The following is an 18,155-nucleotide window of genomic DNA, read 5'->3' on the forward strand; positions in this document are numbered from 1 at the left end:
CTCCATCTTTCATCCACAGGCTATACATGTCCTATCCATTTACGCAGAATGAAATTCTTCAGAGTTTAAGCATTACACATTTAATGTCCCATGATAGAAAGAGGAAATCAATTCAAGCCCTGCTCTGTTTTCCCCAATGATGCATCACAATACAAGGCTTGCTATCAGCATGATTAGAAATGAGACATAATTCATCATTGCAGGACAAATAAAACAAGAAAATTTCAATTCCCTTCAGTTAAATTACAGCCTGACAGAAATTTGCCTTTTCCATGACTTTCAGATTACACATGAATAGGGAATGCATTCATTTATCATTTCTTGGATAATGTTTCAAAATATTTCTGAAACACAGTAAAACAGGAAAGGAAATAATTTTTCCGGTATTGCATCACAATTTGCTATGCATTTTTTATATACGGCTGCTCGATACAAAATTAGCTTTTTGTACATAGGACTGTACAGAACTCTGTTTAAAGTATTTTCCTACAGATCAAAACTGATAATCAAATTTGAGAAGCAAAATTATTCCCAGTAGGATGTTAAGAATAACCTTTTGTAGATTGACAATGGAAAGCAAAGCAAAAATGATCATATCAAAGTATGTTTACAAGAAATATTGCATGAAAAAATGTATGAAGTCAGTGTGACATGAAGGCTGTAAGAGAAAGTATTTCTTGCAAAACAAGTAGGTATCCCAATCTCATCAACTTCCTCCTTTTTGTATTTAATGCCATTCAGTAAATATTCAATTCAAAAGACGCAGCTCATGAAATGTAATTCAATTCAAATACGGACAAACACAGTATCACATTTGACATCCTAATGATTTAATTGTTGGTTTACAGCAGCTTAATGTATCAATACTATATTGCTCTCATCAGAAGGGTATTTCAAGTTCAAAGACTGCACAAAATTTATGAGGTTTAATCAACTGTTATGGGCTATGCTACTGTTCTGGTCTTCATTCATGGATCTCTACAGTATGTATGAAATCGAAGAGATTGATTCATTTCACAGTATCTGTAGTTTGAACTTGAGAAACATCACTTTTATAACTTGATTCAGCATGAATGTAAAAGTCCTGTGGTCCCTACATGGTCCCTGGTAAAAATCAAAACCTGGAGAGCAGTTGTATTACATTTGCCAAGCTAAAAAATGTCATTACAATAACTTGAGTGCTGTCGTCTACAGTGTGTCTCCAAAAAAAAAATACTACATATACTTTTGAAATGGCTGCCGAATAAGAAATATATGATTCTGGGGGAAAAGCAGCAGCATTCTTTTATGATAACAGATACCATCGCAGTAACAGTGCCACTGCTGTCCTTTGGAGGTTCCGACAAGTCTTTCCTCGTGTAAGATGCCCAACACGCGCAACATCCTGACTCACATGAACACACCACTGAGTCTACCAGGGAAATTTGCAATGCTACAATACCGTAAAATAAATGCAACTGCGGTTTGCTCATGCATAAAAGTTTGGTTTAATAAACCATGTAATTCACTCAGCAAACCCAAACTGATCGCAATTGATCATAAATTCATCATATCAACTTCAGTTTTGTAAGCTCCAACGGACTCAAAAGGCTAATTCCTGCGCAGCCTAATTTTCATACCCTTTTATAATACAAAAGTGAGCAGTGCTCATTCAAGCATGAATTATTTCTAGACTTTTTGGTGTCATATGAAAGTTGAGTCCATAAGCTATCCATACATATAAACCTTTTCCCCCCCCCCCAGAATCGCTTCTTATTCGGCAGCCATTTACAAAGTGTATAGTGTGTTTTTTTTTAGACACACGGTATAGGTTTCTTATGAAGTTTCGAATGTCAAGTATTGTAAGTGTGCCATCATGCACCCTCCCCATCCTTGGCTATAAATCAAGGCTTACATATGTACCTGTATGACTGAGGTCATTGCTAAAACCCACTTAGTCCTTAAAAGACTGATCATTACAAAATATTTTCACATTCTTAAATGACTTGTCTTTTTCAGCTACAATGACACTGTTTTCTTTTACTACCCTGCCAATGTTCAGCAGACAAGGCCTACTGCCTCATTAGGAGCAGACTAGGTAGCTTGTCTAGGCAGTGACTGTAAGCAGACTGCTCAGCCTAGAAAGGGGAATCAGTTCACACTGCACAGTTTAAATAGTGGTTTACTGACCATCTTTTACCATCACATTGTACCACTTTCTCATCAAGTTTGGACATGTGTTCAGGTAAACCCAATCTCCTTTTGTGCAGTTCTTATCAATTTATGTGACATGTTACACTCTCACACACAACTGAGTAGAATACTCAAAACACAATGAAAATGGAAGTTATCATCAAACAAACCATAAATATGACATGAGAAAATGTGGCGAGTTGAAATATATCCTAGCAATGGAAAAAGGTCTCTATTTACCTCACATAATGATGTATGTACATGAAGTATACAATGTATGTGTGCAGAACCATAATTTCCCTTTACATTTCAGCATCCTCTAGAGGTCTTGTCATGCCATCTCTACTATTAAAGTAGAACACCATTTTGGGATGAAGTACTGAGGATTCACACTCTCCTGCTAAACCAGTCTGAAGTGATCCTAAGTCTGTTTAAAGTGATGGTGTGAATCACCCTCTAAAGCATCTTGAAATCACAGGCTGCAAACACCTGACTAGACACATCTCAAGTGAGCACCTCCATGGTGTAAAGTGGATCACAGTCATTAGTCAGGGTAATGTCACAGGTTAGCGTGTCTCCTGTGGCAGCTGAATGGATTACTCTATGCATCTGACTGAAATATGTGCACTTTCTGCAGCTTTCTGAGAAAACATCTGAGTAAAAAACACAATATATGTATATCTGTACATGTATCACAAACCAGCAGTAAGAAATGCACACACACACACACACACACACACACACACACACACACACACACACACACAAATCAACCTAAGTTTCTTTTCTCTTTTTATTTCTTTTTCCTTCCTGTTTTACAGATTTTAGCTTTGTCATAAAGTCATGATAGGAATTGATATTGAGCTGCAAATGAACGATAGATATTTTGCTACATGAAACAACTGCCCATTTAAAATATTACCTGTGAGTCTTGCTGTTGCAAAATTGATCATAATCTTTTATCAGTTCTTAATTATTGAAGGCAAAGATTCATGAATAAAAGAAGTGAAAATATGTGATTTAAAAACAGACCTGAACCATGTAAAAAGTGCACCTACAGCTTCAGTCAATTTGAAGAAGATGACATTTCATACATGAAATGTTTACAGATGAAATCATACTGTGTCTGTAGAACAACACTGATGGTGATGTTGTTCTGAGATGGCCGCACAGTATTGTATCAGGTGATTCACATATGTTCTGGTGCATTTTTCTTTTCTTCATTCAGATTTACAGTTTCTAAGTTTTAGCTCTCATTCTAGGCTGAACTCTGAATAGGAATTTGTAACTTCGTAATATGTAGTCACAGTATCAGGGGTAGTCTTTACAGCCCATTACAATTACCATTAGAAAATACAAAAATCATGACAGATTTTTTTCTTAAAAAGGAATGCACAACATCAATATCACCTTTTGAATGACACAATGCATTAAATATCATCCTTTCAGCTTATCAAAGTAACAGTCTTGAGTTTTGGCTGTGTTGTAAAATTTTATCCAAGGTTTTCTGTGCTCACACACTCACATTTATAAACACACAAACATGCACACTTTCTTCCTGGCATTACAGAAGTTCCAAAGACAAACTTACCTTGTCTGAATCAAAGACATTGAAAACAAATGCAGCAAACTTGGAAGGATCCCCATTGGGGAAAAACTGTTGGTAGATGGTTTGGAACTCCTGGACAGACAAGAAAAATGTGGAAAATGACAACTGATAATTTAAACATCAATCATGAAATTGAATGAGAGGAACACACAAGTCATGTTTCAATTTCTTTATGGAACATATCACAGTGACATGCAATGGTATAACTCTGTTAAGATGGGATAGTACATTGTAGAAAGCAATGAATACTTTTGATTACAAGTGTCTAATCATAAGGACAAATTGTATTCATCACATGATGCACTGATGCTTGTAATAGTGACACCTTTCACATGATTGCAAAGTTTAACCTATGGATGGGCATCACTGACTTTAACTTGTAGGGACTAACATGTATCCATTAGATCATGAATGAATCCCACCTGATTTTCATTCATTTGAGTCAAAGATTATTTGAATGTACACTAAAATATTTTACAGTGTATGCACAGCTTGTCCACCAGTGTTAAGAAATATAATTGATCTGTCATGGATTCCCTTTAATATCATAATGATGAATTAATCATGCAGAAGAAATATTGGTGAAGGGTTTTAATGCTGAGGACTGACAGCAACAATTTGTTCTCATGTGAAAGGGCTAAAAACCTACTACATACATTGTATCTTGATGTATGGCATGTCATTGTGAAAGGGCTAAAAACCTACTGTGTACATTGTATCTTGATCTATCGCATGTCATTGAGCTATCAATCATCCTGGTTTCTCATTATGATGTCACTAACACATCAAACTCATCATCTCAAAAGACCAAAAATATCACTTTTCTTGGATGTGCTTGCAGGAATTAACTTCAACTGGTGGTAGATGGATGTACAAGCAGAATTTCTAAATCATAAATTGCATGATGAACGTTAAGTCTTTCTGAAATGCATGCCAGCCATTTCACACACAAAATAATTCTGAAGGAGTTTCCTACACATGACATCAAAGTCACATGACCAAAACAACTATCTTGGAACGTCAGAAGAAAACCATGGTTGCTGACGTACAAACGTTTCCATTGTCAAAACTTTCCTGACCATTCGTCTAAATTTCACTCCAACTTTGTCTGAGCTGTTGTTTCTGTTTCATTACTTTCGTTGAACACAAATTTCTTATTGGGAATAGATTCCCTCCTGATACAAAATCCTCAAGCTTCATCAACAATTGTGCAATATTTATCAGTGAGTGCAGGCTTCGAAGGAGATGTAGTGCAGGAAATGCCACCACTGCAGTGCACGGGTCTCCTTTTCTCTTCCCTACATTACGCATCCCTGCACCCCGCATCGTTCTAATCACCAGTAAATTAAATCAAGACCAGGTAAGCTGTAGTGGATTGATGGCAGCTGATCATTGTTTACCAGCTCTCTCAGGTTATTAAGGCTGTGGGTGTCACACTCAGGCTTGGTACACAGCAGGCAGAGGGAGATGATTAATTGGAAAGTGAAACAAAACAAATATGTGTAGCTGCCTGGCAGTACAGGAGCAGTGAAGTACACCTTGTTATTTACCCTTCATTTCACACATGTGTGTATAACACAAAAGCCATGGTAACAGAAGAAGGAGTAAATATTAAAATACACACAGGGTGTAGATCAAATACCTGCAACTCATGAATTGTCTGTGTGTAAGCAATGTAATGTTTGCAGTGGCACAAAACATCATGGGCAATCTGTTTCTAAAAGGGGAAAGGCTGCATGCAGGGCAAAGCCTTCGATACACACATTAAACAGAATCTATGGTAACTATCGCTATCATGCTAACAGTTATTAAGTTTGGTTCCTTTGTGTAGTCTCTAAATTTCAACACGATCTCATTTGAACTTCTAGACAATAATCATGGCATTCAACCATCTTTTTTGGTGTTCGTACCACAGCAAACAACATGAAAGAACTGTTAGGTTTGCTTCAAATGCCAATTGATTTTTTTTTTCTATCCATATTTCCAGGGTGGATATTACACACTACCTGTAATGAGAAACCAAAGTCTCTGAATAGGGGCAAATGTGCTAAAAATACTAATCATACAAAACCAAAGGAATACCAATTTGGGCATCTGTGATATCCACATGTAATTTGCCATTGTTACTATCAAATGCACAGGATGTTAGTTTAATTTTCCATTTATGTGTCCTAGTTTGATCTTTGACATCTCTCTTTCATACATCATATGAAGATATGAACTTGTCACAAGCAAGTTACAAGTGCATGGTATCAAACAACCCGGCACACATTGCAGGGAAATGAGAAAGCAAATATGTGCTTTTAATATAAAGAATAGATGAGACATTATATATGCATTATTTTCACTTTCCTGCAAAACCAAATCTTACTGAAATTCACTATCAACACACAAACAATCAAACAAACAGGCAGTTAAACTAGAAACAACTTCTTTTTTTTTCAAGAATGAGACTGAATGATAGCAGGGTATATAAAGTATGACAATTTCCTTTTTTTCCCTTTTTTTTTTGCTCAAAAGATAGCAAACCCCCCCCCCCAAAAAAAAAAATAAATAAATAAATAAAATAAATAAATAAATAAATAAATAAAAATAAATAATACGGAAATAAAAAATGACGAAAAAAACCCCAACATTTCCCTGGACCTTACAGTATAAAGTTGCTGGTTCTTGAGTGTGTCTTTAAAGACATCAACGACAGATGATATGATGTTGGTGGGAGATCTACAAAATTCACAGTTAATATTATCTGCAAAGCACATTTATCAGATGTCAAGATATGTTATGATGTACGTGATGATTGCCATTAACCTGTCATCAAATGATATGCCATAAATCTCTCAAGGAAATGGAGAGGAAGTTTGAGCATGTACCCACCCACTGATAGGGGGACAGGGAGGGGCAAGAGGTACATTGTATACCCACCCACTGATAGGGGGACAGGGAGGGGCAAGAGGTACAATCAATGTACCCACCCACTGATAGGGGGACAGGGAGGGGCAAGAGGTATACCCACCCACTGATAGGGGGACAGGGAGGGGCAAAAGGTACTCACCCACTGATAGGGGGACAGGGAGGGGCAAGAGGTACCCACCCACTGATAGGGGGACAGGGAGGGACAAGAGGTACCCACCCACTGATAGGGGGACAGGGAGGGGCAAGAGGTACCCACCCACCGATAGGGGGACAGGGAGGGACAAGAGGTATACCTACTCACTGATAGGGGGACAGGGAGGGGCTGTATAACACATACAGGGAAGTGATGTGGCACATATTAATTAGCACCCTTTGGTGACCTGCTATGTATTAGGTGCCCTTTCTATGAAACAGTTCTGAGCAGATCACACACCAGGTAAACTGTGCCCCATAGTTTCCATACTGAGACACAGAGAGTGATTCAAGTGAACTAAAAGACATTACACAAGCTGCACAATGTTAACCCAATCAATAGGATTGAAGTCTATCATAAAATTGAATGATGCAGTATGTTACATGTACATAGACTGCACACAGCATCTTTTGTGTTGCTTTGTTTTCTTGAATCTTGAAAGTCAACTAACATTTGTGAAATTGTCAATATATCGTACATTTTGTCACACAAGCACTATTAAAGTATATAATTTTCTTCAAGATGGGAACTGCTAATTGTGCTTCTTCACAAGAGTTCCATCAGTGTGATTCCCTAAACACAAAAGTAGCCACTCACAACAGTGTTTTATAAGACTAGTACTGAAGTGCAACAATCATGCTCTTGAAATATACACATGATTGTACAATTGTATGTCATACAGAGCATTGGGCATTTACATAATAGGCCTATTTACCAACATGAGCAATGACTGTAATGTACTCAGAACTGTGAGAAGTATCATTCAACCGAACATTTTACTGAAATGAATACAGCATACAGTGTACATAAATTGACCAGAAACACTCCTTCCTCTGTTACCATTAAAACTAAATCATCACATTGATAGTTAAACCAAGAATAACATTAGATATGGATTTATGAGGATAGAGACATCACTTTTCTTTAAACAGAGAAAACAAAGACTTACTTCTTTCCTCAAGGCACCACTTGGACAGTCTTTCATAAAGTCTCTATGCCTGCAATAAATCAAATAAAACAATTCATTATTAAGTCATATCAAAAGTCACTTTTTGCATCACTTCAAGTTCCTGCAATGCTTCCCAATGCTTAGATGTGGGACATTTTTGATGGATCCAATATACCGGGTAGTCTTTAAATGTGAAAGACTGTGTTTAAAGAAAAAAATCCACTCCACATTACAGTTGACTTTTTTCATAGCTTAAATCATACAAAAAGAGTCATTTTACCACAGGTTAATTCAGAAGAGTGATATTACCATCTAATGTATGTTACATCAGAGAGAATGGAAACTGAAATGTGGGATGATAATGAAAGTTTATAGAACTTGGGTTTCACTCGATCCATAGAATAGTGAAATGAGGTAGAACCAGTTTTAGTCTAGATGAGGGGAGCCTGTCATCACTGTACAACTCTTGTATTGGTACCTAAATGTGCACAATACATTAAAATACTCAGGAAATAATGTTTTGGTCACAAAGTTAGCAGTCACAAGGTCTTATACACACTGTAACTGTAAGTGTATCTGTAAGTGTAAAAGTCTGAAGAAATCAAATAAAGATTTAATGAACATAAAATTGAGACTTGTGAGTTTATTTGATTTGTGTGAGTGATTGTGCCAGCTGCATTGTTCTTCACAAGTGAAAAATGAGACAAGGTAAAAAGTCAATCTCATCTGTGATGTTCAACTAGACTGAAAAAAAAAAATACAATCAAACATTGTTCTGGTGAAAACTTACAGTTTACATGAAGTGGTTTAGAAGCTGCAGATGTTTTTGAAAAGAAAAAAAAAACCAAAAAGAAATCTATTGGTCTGGGTGAAAACCTATATTTCCTCAAGTTTCTTGTCTGCCACTTTTATAAAAAACTTCAAGGGACAGGTATTATCATATGTGCCCTTCAGGTAATATGAGACGACATTGTACATGTGCAGAGTACTATATTGATATCTCTGCATGTATACAGTATGTGGCTGCCTGTTTGCAGTGGGGCTCACAGTAACCCTATAACCATGGCAACCAGTATTTGAACAACAGTGCTTCTGGTTTGCCCTTGTCATGCTGAATTAACACAGATTTCTATTATGGGCATTTCTTGGTGGATTGTATACGCATTTTTAAGTCCTCTTGTTCTTCAATGTAACTGAAGGCAGAGTTTGACATTAGCATTGGTTTGGTAGTCCATGGCCACGAGAAATTGATATTGGGCCACCAAATTTCCAAAAAGGTTACCTTTTGGTGGCCCAATCGAGCAGCTAAAATTCACAATGAAGTTTTATATCTCCTTTTTAGTTTGGGCCACTAACATTTCAATTTTGGGACACCATATCTTCAAATTCCAAGATTTTAGTGGCCCAAATGGGTCACCAATAAGTCTAAAATACTGAACCAACACTCTTATGTCAATAATGAGAGTTTTTACGGGGTTAGTATTAAAAACAAACACTTTACATATCAAAATTTCTTTTCATTTAGTGTACATTCATACCGAAGAATAATAATATTCTGCAGTTCTATGCCTTGATTGATTGAATACTACATGTACAATGAAAACAAGTCATTTGGCGACATCTGCAGCTTTCAGTGGTGCCGCCTCGGTACACTTCACTGGACTCGCTGTGCATCATGCATCGGGGAATTGGTAGAGTGGTCACAATGAAAAGCAATCTACTAAAACACCTGCAAGGCTCATGAATATTGTGTGAAGCAGAATTTCCAAGTACCAGGTAATAGAATGCTAGTAAGCTGGGACTGAGCACATGGATGGCAGTACAGAAAATTAGATTATGAGCTGGGGATCAAATCAGCACAACAGGAGACTTTGAATACAATGTATTTGTCTGGAATTTGTATGGATGGTGTATGTGATGGTGGAGGAGTCTGCCTTAAAATGGTTGAAATAAAACAACACAATTTAATGAAAATCTGGTGGGCTGTCATATGTTAATGTCAAGAGTAGAAATAAATGTCTGATCAGTGCATTTTCACAGAGATTTGTGACTGATATCAAGAAGTCTTTCACGACCGATGAATTTGGGGCACAAACATTACCACTTCAGTGAGAAAGTATGTAAATGTTTTAATGTAGCTATCGATGTATAGCTTTTCACATTTATCATACATACAGTACACGCACAAACACTATTTCTGCTGTTGCTATTGTACGCTCAAGCACAACACTTGCTAGCGAGTTGTAATTTGGTGTACACAAGGCACTATAAGGTCAATTTAATCTTACTGTGATTATCTATGATATATTTTAATTTTCATAATTCATATGATATAGAAATGAAATGAAATAATGAAAAAAAAAATCACTCTTGTTTGCCTTTGTTGAGTCTTCTACCAAGCCAAGATAATCAAACCTGGAAGGTCTCTCTCCCACTCTCTCTTATAATTTCCCTCATAAGACAATCATATGAGCAGCATACGTTTCCCTTCAAAGACAGTACATGGTATCACAGTGATCACATTTATGTCTCCAAGTTTTTATTGCCTAGCATTTGCAAGAAAAGTTGTTGGTTTGCATTTGGGTTAATAAAGATTTCACATTGAAAGCACATGACAACACTACAAAAACTGTATAAAGACAATCATGTGCTAGCCATCATCCAGATAAAAAAGAGATCCAGAAAAGCCATGGCTGGATAACTGAGGTCAGACTGTAGTGTCTTAACATCTAGTCGAACACTACTCATTGATAATTAGGAAAAACACTCATCCATGTCTCTCTAGTAAAACATCCATGGCAAGCACTGGTTTGAGCTGATAATTGCTAAGAATTACTGTATAATTTTGTTGTTTGATATAGGGGGTAATCTTCAGAAGTGAAAAGCAGGTTGCAAAACTAAGCGCCCTTTAATACCTAAAAAGGGTTATATTTACACTGCTAGAAGTTATAACAACAAATAGATGTACTGGCCTTCAAAGGAATTTGTGGAGTACTATAGCTGAATTGCTGAAATCTAAGCAATTACTAAAGCAAGAGTCAGCTGAATACATGCCACAGAAGAGAAATAAATATAGATAGAAAACAGAAACTTATGCAATATGAGGTTATATATAATACATATTGTTCATCACAATGCTTCAAAGTGGTTTACTAGTATTGTGTATCAGTTCTCAGGGTCACTTTTGCTTTCCAAAACGCTACGATAGCTTCAACCCATTGATCATATACATGTAAATGCAGAAAACCTGTTTTGGGCATGAAGTGGTTGGGCTCCTAACAGGATGGGCATTGTAGACTGGGTGTCATAATCACGGCAGCATGACACTAACCAGTGTTCTATTAAAAATGACACTGACCGGTGTTCTATTAAAAATGACACTGACCGGTAGTCTGTATGACACTGACCAATGGTCTGCCAATGACACACTCCAGCATATGATATACATGAGTCTACCACTAACTGATTTTTTTTTTCAATTCCCTTCTGTTTGATGCTATTCAAGCAAACTATTTCACGTGACAGCCCTGTAATAGTCTGTAAGCCCTGCAGTAAAAGAATTCCAATTGTAATTGGGATCTGAATCTAAAAGTGAGCTTGGGTGCCCCTTGTTATCCCTCAGCATGAGTGTGTGCCTGATACACTGAGGCCCTGGTACACTGTTGATCTAAACAAAATTTGGAAGGAAAATTTCAGAGCATTGAAACTAATAAAAATGGTCGAGGTCTCTTACTCAAAACAAATTTTTCATTTTTTTTTCTTATCAAATGTTAAATTTGACAAAATCTACACTATCCTTATTGGAATTTGTGTGCAAGTGTGTGTTATAAAGGACACATTTGTGTGTTCTTTATTTGCAATAAAATAGAAGGAAAGATGCCTTGACCTATTCAATGTCCAACTTTTGTAAGATTTCTCTTGTGTCTATTGGACATTTTGTGGAAAGAATGGTTCTATGTTTCAATGGAGTGTTTTTTTCAATAATCTACTGAGGCATTAATGACAACTACTGTAAAAGTGGAAATTTTCGCGCATTTCGCGCAACCAGAAACAAGCGCGAAAATAAAAGCACGCGAATATTTTTGCTTGCCATATGTGCCTGTGCGTGATGTCTTGATTCCGCGGAATTAAAAACACGCGAAACTCTTCCGACCCGGCCAAGCGCGAAAAATTAGTCACGCGAAAATATCCACTTTTACAGTACTCTGAGATACAACACAGTATTTCTTTTTAGCATTGTAACTTTTGACCCATTCTATGCTCTGAAGAAACCTACAGCTAGGAGTCAGGCTCACTCCTATGATGACAAACAAGAAGATCAAGTAGAATAAAAATCAACTATGAGTTCATCATGACCAATGCTACTAAAGTGAAAGAAAATAATGATTCTTCTTTTAATAAGGCAACCACAGAAAATAAGTGGCAATCTTAAAGTATGTGAACCCTCAGAAAGTCTTAGGGTAACGATCAGCTAAACTTCCATGACTCCAGAGTCATTATGTTCGGTGCCAATGATCTGGGTCGCGCCTGCCAACCTACCCAACGGTGGAGTGCAAAGACTGCTGTTTCTGTATATCAGAGCAATTGTTACATCCAGATTTCCACAGGCGTATTCTATTAACCCCATGATGGCACAGCCACAGCCAAGAAAGCTTGCTGCCAGCACTACAACACAACTGTGGCATACTATACTTTGTACAGTGCTCTGATGCATTTGCCCTTCATCTGATTTTAGGACAATCCACTGAATGCATTGTATGTCAATGAATCAGAGCTCTATCTATGTATTATATTCTGCCCATGATCTTCTCTCTTCTAGAACTACATGTTTTCCTCCAAGTAATGTTCACACATTTTTAGATGGAAAGAACTTACATTGGTGTTTGTTGTTATTGTTGTTGGTGGGTTGTTTTTTTTGTGGGGGGGGGGGGTGTTGAGAGCAATTTCATCTCAGTTCTGAATTCAGACAACATTGATGTTACACACTGTATGTGGAAAGCGCAACTAGGTTTCTTAAGGAGGTACTGGGCGAGCTACAATGTAGCCTCCTTCATAAAATCCTGAAACCCTGAAAGGCAGTGGCACTCAATTTCACGCTCTCTCAATTCAAGTCTATTAGCCTACAGCCTGAAGCATTAGGTGTACAGGTGCTTCCTCCTACACAACTGTCTTTCCTACCCTCCTTCAGCTTGTCATGATATACAGTATGTATGCTTGTCAGACCCCCATAGTACCAATACCAATCACTTTTTGATGGTTTGATAATTCACCATATTTTTCTGATTATCACCACAATGCTCTGATACTTGGCACTTTGGAAAGGACACCAGATATCAAATGGACCAATAACTAACTAACTAACTATCTATCTATCTATCTATCTATCTACATGTATCTATCTATCTTTATATTGAATTCACATCAAACAGAAAGAAAGGATCCCCCTCCCCCAAACCCCCAAAACAACAGCAACAAGAACAACAACAGCAGCAGCAGTAGCGAGGCATGTACATTATAATTATGTGGCTGAACTTTGCATTTATTAAAAGTCAAATTCAAAACTCAAAGGGCAAGTCCAAGATAAGGTCCCCTCAGAAGGCAAAATTTCATCTTTGCTCAATATTGACATATTTGGTATCATTTTGAAGCTTATGAGTTGAAGTTTTGATTTCCATGGAGGAAAAAATGATATTATGTAAATTTATGCAAATTTCAAGGGCTTCATTTGCATAAATGTAAAACACAGCATTACGTATGGGACATTTATAAAAATTCATATTTATTCAAAGGAAAGCAAATGATATTTGATTAATATGTGGACATTAGAAGTTCATCAAATAGTTTAACTTGGTGCAAAAATTTAGGGATTATGCAAATAATTATGCAAATTAGCTCGTGTCCTATCATGAGATGTCCCATACGTAACAAATTGAGGTCATTTTTTTAGGTTTTTTCTGAAATTGCTAAAGTTATTTAAATGCCCTTTTGGAAAGTTCTAATTTATTGTTTAGAAAAATTAGATACCATAGGAAAAAGAAAAAAAAGTAAAAGAAATATTTTTTATTTGGCATTGAAATAATGTTACGTATGGGACAAATGCGTTACGTATGGGACATCCTCATATATATTACATGTGAATGCATGTAGCTAGCTGGGAAGGTCTCTCAGTACACAAATGGTCAATTATCCTGAAGAAAGCATCCCAACTTTGTAGCTACTTTTTGGGTTATAGACACTTGAAACAATACATGTACTTGACTGAACAATTTTCAGAAAGGGGGAGGGGAAGATGGCAAAATACACAATGGAAATCAGCATTAAAGGGATGGTATAGTTTTTGCAGAAATGGGGATTCAGTTTTCAACATTTTATGAGATGACTGGAAACCAATAATATGAACTAGACTAGAGGAATTCAAAGTTAATTTGATGGAGATCCAATTTGAAACGGTTGTGATATCAAAAATATATATATAAAGCAGAATGATTTTTTTTTAATTGCAAGTGATACACAAATTGTCCTTATTCAGTTTTCAATAGTAGCCATAACAAAATTCATGGGTATACATACTGAGGGTGTGACTCAAATCAATGACCTGACTGCTAGACAGACATCATACATCTACTTGATTACTGGAATTCCATGCAGCAGGTATTGCTTATAATTTATTGAAATTAATATTTCTTGTGTCAAGTTGTTTTTTATTGGAACTAAATGGCAAACTGCCCTTCATCAATGGAAGTAAACACTTTAAACTATTCAATTTTTTAGTAGTAACTATCCTGATAAAAATAGGGCATACATGTACATACTCGGGTTGGTCATAAAAAATATAGAATATGATTGAATATGATTATGGTGGTAAATATTTGGGGGATATTGTTCCCATGACAATCTGGATCATTATTAGAGTAATTTCAGCTGATTCCACCTCAATGATTATGCAAAAATTTGTTTATTGGTATTTTGCAAAATTATTAAATTGCAAAATACCCATAAACATAGTTCTCCACACACTAACCGAATGGGGGACAAAGGGCATGCATACTCAGGTTGGTCATAAAAAAATAAAAATATGATTGAATATGACTATGATGGTGAATATTGGGGGAATATTGTTTCCTTGACAATCTGGATCAGTATTTGTGTAGTTCCAACTGATTTTACTTCAATAATTATGCAAAATACCCATAAACATGGTTCTTCACACACTAAATGAATGGGGGACAAAGTGTCCCATACGTAATTGTCCCATACGTAACACATCATGTCTGTCTTTAATTAGAACCTGTAATTAGAGCTTTTTGCCTAATGACATGAAACTTACCTGTGATAATCTTTAGTGTTGTGACTTTCATCACAGTGAGTTACAAGTTGTAGAATGAAACACTTTTAGAGAGTTTTGAGGTTGAAAAAAATGTTTAAAAAAACAAAATTTTTCTGGTCCCATACGTAACGGCACATATTTTCTCTTCTAGAATATAATTGTCAAGGTCATTTTTCTCAATTTTTTACATGATTATACTTCTCCTGGATATCAATCACCATGATAAAGTTCAATATGATCAAAGGCCATTAACACTATTTTTCAGGTCATAAAAGTCTCTGAATGTCCCATACGTAACGCGCGTGTTATCTTGGACTTGCCCCAAAACAAACATATCAAAGCATTTTTGTACACATTACATTATCCTTCAAATGTATTGAAGGGTATTCTAGGCTCAAACTCCATTGCAATGTTTCAGGGAGAGGAAAATGTGTATTCTCTCACAAGGGCATGGCACTGCTTTTACAAGTATAACAAAACTAGACATAGTATACATTGTACCACAGTGATAACTTTCACTTGCTTACACCCCAAGATAGGCACATTAATAAAGCAACCAAATTTGAGGTTTGGACTCAGGCAGTCCAGCTAATATGATCTTTACTTCCTTCAAGACATCAATATACCACCAACACAGTGCCTACTACATTGTAAGTGTACATAATCGTATGTAACATCAAGACTGATCATACGATATGCCAGTCTATTCCTGAGCAATCAAATCAGTCCAACTCAGATTGATAACTACAAGTATTACATTGTACACATACACATGTGAGATCTCTGAGGTCAGAATACTTCTCCTGTTACAGTTATGTAATGAAGTCCTCCATGACAGGATTTACCATATATCCATTTCATTTGGAACCAAGGCTAAAACCAGTCTAATCAAAGCATTCGGGTAGTTGGCATAGAAACTGCAATCACCTCCATGCATTTGACCAGATTAAAAGGCGGCACTCCTTTTGAAACAAGCCTGTGGCATTGAAGAATACTTAATAAATTCAGACTGTAGGCTGCTTATATACCCAATAACTATGTATACAGCTCTAAATATCTAATCAGCAAGCATTTGAATGTAATGCAAAGTATACATCAGTCCGGACTACACTTGTAAGGGTTACATTCATGTTGTAAAATGACAACTTAGAAGAGAAATTATGAGACTCTATGCAGCCATGGATATATACTGACAGAAATTGATAGGGGCAAATACTTAGTGTGGAAATAATATTGTCATCAAATGAATTTTGTAGGAATGATGCATTCAACATTCTTTGACCCTATCTTCATTCCCCCCCCCCCCCCCCCCCAGATTGCACACCACACTGTTCCCTTTACTTTCCCTGGACGATGGAGCTACAATACTAACAGAGAGTTAGTAGCTCCATGCCTGGACTCAGGGGCTCCATCAACCCCACAACTCTCACCTTCTCTCACCCACAGCTGCTGTCACACCATGGATTTGTTCTTTGGAGGGTAAAATCACTCTCCCTGGTGGCAGCCCGCCTAACATTCTCTGAGCTGCTTTTATACGCAAATGCAAATGTAGCAATACATGTAATCCTATTTTGGCAAGTTCACTCATCTACGCAGATATTGACAACTGCCATTACTGGTCAACATTATGACTGCTTGGTGTGAAAATCTAATCTAGTGTAAACACTGTGAAAAGCCACTGGGTATTATTATACAGCCCAAGAGGCCATTGAAAAATAGCAGTTATAGAGTGATGACGCACGTGCGGTGAAGTTTGTTCTTCACCTCTGTGTAAAACATGCACATTTGAAAGGTAAAGCCCCCCGATGACATCACAATTGGTGTTGATTTTTTTTTAACCTATTTTGAAATTACACATGGCTGCCATCTTTGACAACTCTACCGACCAATTCTTACTATCATTCACTCCTGTATTTTTGCTCAATTTCCAATGTTTGTTACACTTTGATTGCTTCTTCCTTAACAAAGCTGCTATAAGGGATAAGACCTATCACTGGCTATCAGGCAAAAGCTTGGTGATCTAGTGGATATACACTGTCTGGTTTGCAATCAGAATGTCATGGGTTTGAGTTCCACCTGAGCATGTATGCTCATAATTTTTCATCATATACATTGTATTTGTATGTAGCTATTACTCTCAATAACTGCTTTATGTTGATGAAGAGCAATTTGTAAATCTGTTGCAATAAGAAAAGCTATGAATGTTTGTCTACCGAAGGAAGCAAAAATGTATCAAATGCAAGGTATAATAGCAGGGCAAGTCCAAGATAACACGCGCGTTACGTATGGGACATTCAGAGACTTTTATGACCTGAAAAATAGTGTTAATGGCTTTTGATCATATTGAACTTTATCATGGTGATTGATATCTAGGAGAAGTATAATCATCCAAAAAATGGAGAAAAATGACCTTCACAATTATATTCTAGAAGAGAAAATATGTGCCGTTACGTATGGGACCAGAAAAATTTTGTTTTTTTGAACATTTTTTTTAACCTCAAAACTCTCTGAAAGTATTTCATTCTACAACTTGTAACTCACTGTGATGAAAGTCACAACACTCAAGATTATCACAGGTAAGTTTCGTGTCATTAGGTAAAAAGCTCTAATTACAGGTTCTAATTAAAGACAGACATGACGTGTTATGTATGGGACAGTTACGTATGGGACAGTTTGTCCCCCATTCATTTAGTGTGTGAAGAACCATGTTTATGGGTATTTTGCATAATTATTGAAGTAAAATCAGTTGAAACTACTCAAATACTGATCCAGATTGTCAAGGAAACAATATTCCCCAAATATTCACAATCCTAATCATATTCAATCATATTTTTAAATTTTTATGACCAACCCGAGTATGCATGCCCTTTGTCCCCCATTCGTTTAGTGTGTGGAGAGACATGTTTATGGGTATTTTGCAAAATAATTTTGCAAAATATCCATAAACAAATTTTTGCATAATTATTGAAATGGAATCAGTAGAAACTAT

The 18,155-nt window shown here is 36.5% G+C and overlaps 1 protein-coding gene across 1 annotated transcript in view; it reads right to left on the reverse strand.

Moving 5' to 3' along the window:
• LOC139727199 (uncharacterized) overlaps positions 1 to 16,682 on the reverse strand; it is a 45,905-nt gene extending 29,223 nt beyond the window's left edge. Inside the window, exons 1-3 of the mRNA XM_071638156.1 lie at positions 16,597 to 16,682; positions 7,840 to 7,888; positions 3,764 to 3,853 (exon numbers count right to left, since the gene is read on the reverse strand). Coding sequence (XP_071494257.1) covers positions 3,764 to 3,853; positions 7,840 to 7,888; positions 16,597 to 16,682 — 225 coding nt within the window. The remainder of the gene's footprint in view (positions 1 to 3,763; positions 3,854 to 7,839; positions 7,889 to 16,596) is intronic.
• Positions 16,683 to 18,155: the final 1,473 nt, after the last annotated feature.

Source organism: Diadema antillarum, unplaced genomic scaffold (genome assembly GCF_040938485.1).
Source record: "Diadema antillarum isolate AM-2024a unplaced genomic scaffold, OU_Dant_1.0 seq00000122_RagTag, whole genome shotgun sequence".
In the NCBI taxonomy this organism is placed as follows: domain Eukaryota; kingdom Metazoa; phylum Echinodermata; class Echinoidea; order Diadematoida; family Diadematidae; genus Diadema; species Diadema antillarum.